The following is a 5,960-nucleotide window of genomic DNA, read 5'->3' on the forward strand; positions in this document are numbered from 1 at the left end:
ACCCCAAACCTCATCCCAACTCCAACCCACGACCTTAAACGGGAGTCTGTTTTGTCTGGATTTACCGTGGGTTTGCGGGGAGGAGACGGCAGATGTGAAATTTACAGCGAGTTTGCCGGGCGCGCACCAACCCTTGTCAGTTGTCACGGTCGTCGAGCGGAGCAAGTTCCGGACAAAAAGCGAGGCGGCGGGTCATCGGAGTCCATCTTCGAGAGGACCGCCGATCCACCGTGACCGGTGGGTGTGGTGTGGGTGCTGCACGACATGGCAGCGCGCCGAAATGGGCCGGCGACGACGGACCCTACCATGTCGTCCCGCGCGCCCGTCCAATCCAGCTCCTGTGCAGATGCGCCCCGCCACCTGACAAGATCCATCACGCAGGCACGGCGGCACGGGCCACCCGAACCAGCAAGCGACCAACGAGGATTCGATTCACGCTGTGGGCTGGGCGAGCGGGCGTACGAACCAGATAGATAGATAGATATATAGAAGATGGATAGATGCATGCGCGGACTCTTTCTTCTTCCACATCGCAATTTCTACTCCAGACTTCAGATTATCTACAAATAAAACTAGCAACAGCCTTTGCTGCTGACAACTAGTATGGACTGTCCACCAAGCAAACAAAGCCTTCTTGCACACAGGAACGCCACTTCTACTCCAGCTCACTATTACTGCAGCATGCCTGCCCTGCTATCTCGCCAATCCTTTTCCTTGAAACACACTCCTGCTACTGTGTTCTCTACTTGTACTTCAACATTTTGCTGAGATCACAACATGTCAAGATATGGTGGTATAGCATGGGCTAGCCGCCGAATGTTCGACCATCACTGAAAAACATGGTACTCTAGCTGCGAATCCTGGCGTGGTTGGTACTCTAGCTGCGAAACATGGGGCAGATGATCCAGGTCTACATCCTGCCTCGAGGGCTGCTGGTTCAAGGCTGAAAAGTGCCAAACGCAGGCAGCACAGCTCGTCAGCAGAATTTGAACTTTTTTTGCAGCAAGCATTCCCATGCTATTTTGTGTACTTCCTTGTATACCGTCAGTCATACTGCGTGATGTGAGCATACTACCAGAGAAGAAGACTCGAGGCATGTTTCCAAATATACTTCAACTTGGATTGCAGCAGCGGACACCGGATTTTGGACAATTATAGCAGCAGCTTCAGGCCATATGCATGCACATGCGCCACTCCTTCCCACAAGATTACAAGGTCGTATTTACGAGCGCGGACGCAAGTCGAAGAAGAGCAATCCAAACAGCAACTGAACCAGCAAACATGAAACGGAAATGGCAAGCCAGGAGAAGAAGAGTCACAACTGGGAAAAGATCTGGCACGGCAAGGTCGGAATTTTTAAGCTTTAATTAATCGATGAAAGGAGTCGCGGCCCCAAAAGAGAACGAACCAACCCCCCTCTTCCTTTCAAGAAGGGAGCAAAAATTACAACAGCGCCGGCGCCGGCGCCGTCGCCGGCGAAGAACGACACGGCAAACACCTTACTATGAAACTAGAACAGCCAAGAAAGGACGGCGATACAGCGACGGCGGTGGCGGCGATAGTAGTCGTAGGTAGGTTACTTAGGCCCTGTTCGGTAACCCACAAGCTACCGGAATCTGCGGAGCTGGGAAACTACAGCTCTCATATTTGAACTACAGCTCTGCCAACTCTGCTCCCAGAGCCTGGAGTGGAGCGTCTCCGAACAGAGCCTGACGCCGGGAGGCGCGCGCAGAGGTGGATGCTGAGGGTCACTCGGCCGGCGCCGCCGCGGACGCGGCCATCCTGGGGGAGCTGACGGGGAAGAGCGGCAGGAGGCGCGGCGGCTCGGCGCCACGCGGCGATGGGTGGAAGAAGAAGCCCTTGTCGGCGATGGCCGCGCGCTCTGCGGCGTCCCCCGAGGACGAGGCCGGCGAGGGGTAGAAGGGGTCGCCGGTGAGCGGGGTGACCGGGCTGAGCTTGAGGGACGGGAAGTCGAGGACGCTCGGCGAGAGGATCTCCGGCGCGGCGGAGGCGTTCCTCGTCGACGGCGACGGCGGCGCCCCCATGGCCAGCGGTGCGATCATCTTGAGGTTCTTGAGACTGCTCCGCCGCTCGTACAGCTTGAAGGACGGCTTCTTCGGGCGGCACGGGCCGCTCCCGCTCCCGCTCCCGCTCGCCGCCTGGTTCCCGGCGCTGCCGCTGCCCGCCGCGGCGGCGTTCTTGGAGGACTGCTCGGAGCCGGTGAGCATCTGGACGACCTGCTTGAAGGAGGTGGTGTCGGCCTGGACGAAGGTGGTGGGGAAAGGGGTGGTCTCGATGGTGCGGGGGACGGGCCTGGGGGAGGGCGGAAGGTTGTGCGGCGGCTGGGCGCGGTGGTAGGGGTGGGACGGCGAGGTGGAGGAGGAGGAGGAAGAGGAGGTGGACGACGACGGGGAGTTGGGGTCCTGCGGAGGCATCGGGAGGAACTGCTTGGTGCACGGCTCCATTGAAGCCTTGTGTCTGCGTATGGTTATGGGATGGGATGGGATGTGTGAGCTTCTCGGGGGCGAGGAGGAGATGGAGATGGAGATGGAGGAAGAGGATTTGAAGCGAGGAAAAAGGGTGGGGAGGTTGGTTAAGAAGAGAGAGGGGAGGGGAGAGGGGGGGAGGGAGGTTAGAGATGCATTGTTGTTTGGTGTGAACTTGACTTTGGACGGATGCTTTCACGTCCGTTACTTCAGCTTTTGTGCCTTTTCTTGCTGGGGTTTCTCAATTTTCTCTCGTCTTTTTCCTCTTTCTTTTCCACATATACGCACTCGGCTGTGTTGGCCAGTGTGCTGCTGGTGCGGCATCATTTGTAGACACATCCTCAACGGGCGACGCTAGCCGCCGGTCGACCGGCGCAAGCCCCGACCGATCGCGGCACAGCCGCATGATCGAACAAACACGGACCGTTGGATACCCTCTTCTCCCCTTTTATCATGAATGAAATAAACAAAAAGAAAAACTAATTGCAGTTGCTTCGCTCCCTCTCCTTCCAATTCAGCCTGGTCCTAGATCGTGTTGTTGCTGCCCAGCGCTAGCCGCGTCGCCGGCACGCCGCCCACCTGTGACGCTAGCCGTCCGTCGACCACCGCCAACCTCAGGCGATCGCGGCACAAACGTATCCCCGACCTGCAACAAACTCATTGTACATCGACCACCGGGGTCATCGACGAGCGACATGGCCTGAACCAAAGCACCGATGAAAACAACCACACGACTTTGTAGCATCCTTACACGCCAGATGCATCACGCTCCACCTTGTGATGCTCGGTCACCGTTCTCGTCCTCGTCGATTAGCTCGCATTGTCTTGTTTGCAGCACACGCCAACAACCGTTCCAACACTCTCGTCGGTTGGTTCCAGGATCCTATGTTGGTAACATCCTTGTCGAATGCGGCTTGGCATCGTGCCAGTTACAACTGCATCGACCATCTGTCACAGCTCAATGTCGTGCGAGATGCAACTGTGTCTGGCGTCAGCCACATCTTTCACTCGTGACGGATGCAGCTTGGGCTGCTCGACGATGTGCCACGCTGCCCTTGCAACACCGTGCCCCTGCCTATGTCGCATGTAGCTAGCCGGCCTTGCGACAACTAGAAGAAGAGCCATGGTGGAGGTAGTTCGGAGGAAGGAGATGGTGCGCTTGGGAAGAACGAGAGTAACACACATGACAATGTTGTTGGAGATATGCTCTAGAGGCAATCATGTGATGATGATATTTTCGTATGTATTCATGAGCCTTCTGTATTGTCCTTGAACTTCATCACCGATATGTATCAATAAGTATGTGACTTGTTTGTGAAACTACATATTGTATGATGATCGTTCTAATGGTCCCTGGTTGATAAGGTCATGTAGACACATATCCTTTGACTACTTTACGATTCAGTTGATGACTATTGATGGTGTCCTAGACTAGGGGGTACTAACCTAGTCGGCCTAGGCTCCTCGGATTGGGCCGACGAGTCCTCCTCTTTCTCAATATGGACTCCGAAAGCTCCACGATGGGGCATGATCGGGACTGCATCTGTCGAAGGCTTGACGTACACTCCAAGACTTCTCCTGCCACCTCCATGCCAAGATACCGACCTTGTGACCCTATATACCCTACTCTGTGTGTATATAAGCCACAGGGTTCGCCCGTAGAAGGGATATACATCAACACAATATCATTCATCTAGCCTTAGGGTTAGAACACTACTTATGATCTCGAGGTAGATCAAGCTTGTACTCGATACTTCATCATCAATATCAACAAGAGTATGGCATAGGGTTTTACCTCCATCAAGAGGGACCGAACCTGGGTAAACATCGTCTCCTTGTTCCTGTTACCATCCGTTCGAGATCCACAGCTCAGGACCCCCTATCCCGAGGTTTGTCGGTTTTCAAACTGACACTAGTACTTTCATTGAGAGTTATGCTCTGAGATCGACAAAAGGGTCGATGGCTCATGTGCAGATTAACTACGTCAACGACTACGGGAATGTTTACGTCCTCGGGCAACTTTTCGTGTTCGATAGCATGACCTTCGACGCCGATTCAACCGGCCATCTGGCCTCCGTTGAGAACTACGCCCCGGATGAGATCGTGACCTTTGGAGGCCTAGAATACACCACGGATTCCCAAGGAGAGCTCATTCTGTCAGGCTGGACGCTCGATCGGGTGGAGGAGCTACCCGACACGAGAGGATCGACTTCGGAACCGATCTCCTTCGAGGACATCGGGCCAGAAGCATTAGTATAGCCACAAAACTCCAACGTACTGATTCTGGATGATCTCCCCACAAACCACGGTCCAGATCCAGGCCCGCCCCTATCTCTGAAGCATTGTTGGATCTTGAGTCGGCCTTGTCATAGGATCTAGAATCACCCTTGGATCCCCTCCATGCCAGAAACACGCCAAGATATACACCGGGAGCGCTTCGAGTCAGCCCCGCTTATTGCCAGGCAATGAACCTCAAAGAACTATCTCACCTGAACAAAATGTTCGATCATATCGAGAGAATATCTATCTCGACTTCGGTTTACGACAAGATCGGACTTAAAGAAACAATCGGGATATTTACATCCCACCCACCACCCACCTAGTCAAAACGGTCGATGGTCTAACCGATGTTTTGGACTCCGACGAGGCCATGGACATGGATGAAGATGCCAATGGCTCCACAGAACACACTTCGCCTCTCCTAAACATTGGCAAGTGCACTACAATATCCACCTACGATGTCTATATGGTGGATACCCCAAAATCCACTCCAAGAGGACAATGCAGACGCCAAAGGGGCAACAATGGGGAACCCAGTGGAAACAACACCACTGCCATTGACATCAAGGCAATGGTCGGAGATGCCGATAACATTGGAGAGAACCCTCCAACCTCTCGAAGAAAACCCCGAGGACTTGGATCCCCACGACTTCTTTGAAGGGGCCGGCGACAATTACATGCCAGAGTTCGAGGAGGACGATAGCCTCGGTACCGAGGACTATATCATCTCCGAAGACCCTCTCAAACAAGAGTGCTTCCAACGATGCCTCGTCGCGACCGCGCGAAGCATGAAACACAAGGAAAAATAGCTGCAAGCGAATACGGATGCACTGAATGAAAACTAGGTTGAAGTACTCTTGAATGAACAAGAACCTGAAGACCGACGCGGTAGTGTGCCAAAATCATACCCACGTAGACGTTTTCTGTCGGAGTTCGACGAAGAACTAGCAGCTGATGGGCCGGACCGACCCCCTAGAGGTCGGGACAGACTAGTGTGGGAAAACTCACTACCTAACCGCCTACACACCATCATGGTAAAGACCCCGTGGATTACCTAGAACCTCATGACGTCCGACGTCACACTGAGGCAAACCAAGTGTGTCCTCGGTCCATTTATGGCTCAAGGGGACACGCTAGCCGGGCCAGACGGCTAAGACACCTAGTTAGACAGGAACGGTCATGCCTGGAACCAAG

At 54.2% G+C, this 5,960-nt stretch overlaps 1 protein-coding gene across 1 annotated transcript; it reads right to left on the reverse strand.

Moving 5' to 3' along the window:
* Positions 1-1,347: 1,347 nt before the first annotated feature.
* On the reverse strand, positions 1,348-2,781 carry LOC123440246 (VQ motif-containing protein 4-like). The gene has a single exon (XM_045116827.1). The coding sequence runs from the start codon at positions 2,463-2,465 to the stop codon at positions 1,749-1,751; it is 717 nt and encodes a 238-aa protein (XP_044972762.1). The 5' UTR covers positions 2,466-2,781; the 3' UTR covers positions 1,348-1,748.
* Positions 2,782-5,960: the final 3,179 nt, after the last annotated feature.

The sequence above is a fragment of the Hordeum vulgare genome, chromosome 3H (assembly GCF_904849725.1).
Source record: "Hordeum vulgare subsp. vulgare chromosome 3H, MorexV3_pseudomolecules_assembly, whole genome shotgun sequence".
NCBI lineage: Eukaryota > Viridiplantae > Streptophyta > Magnoliopsida > Poales > Poaceae > Hordeum > Hordeum vulgare.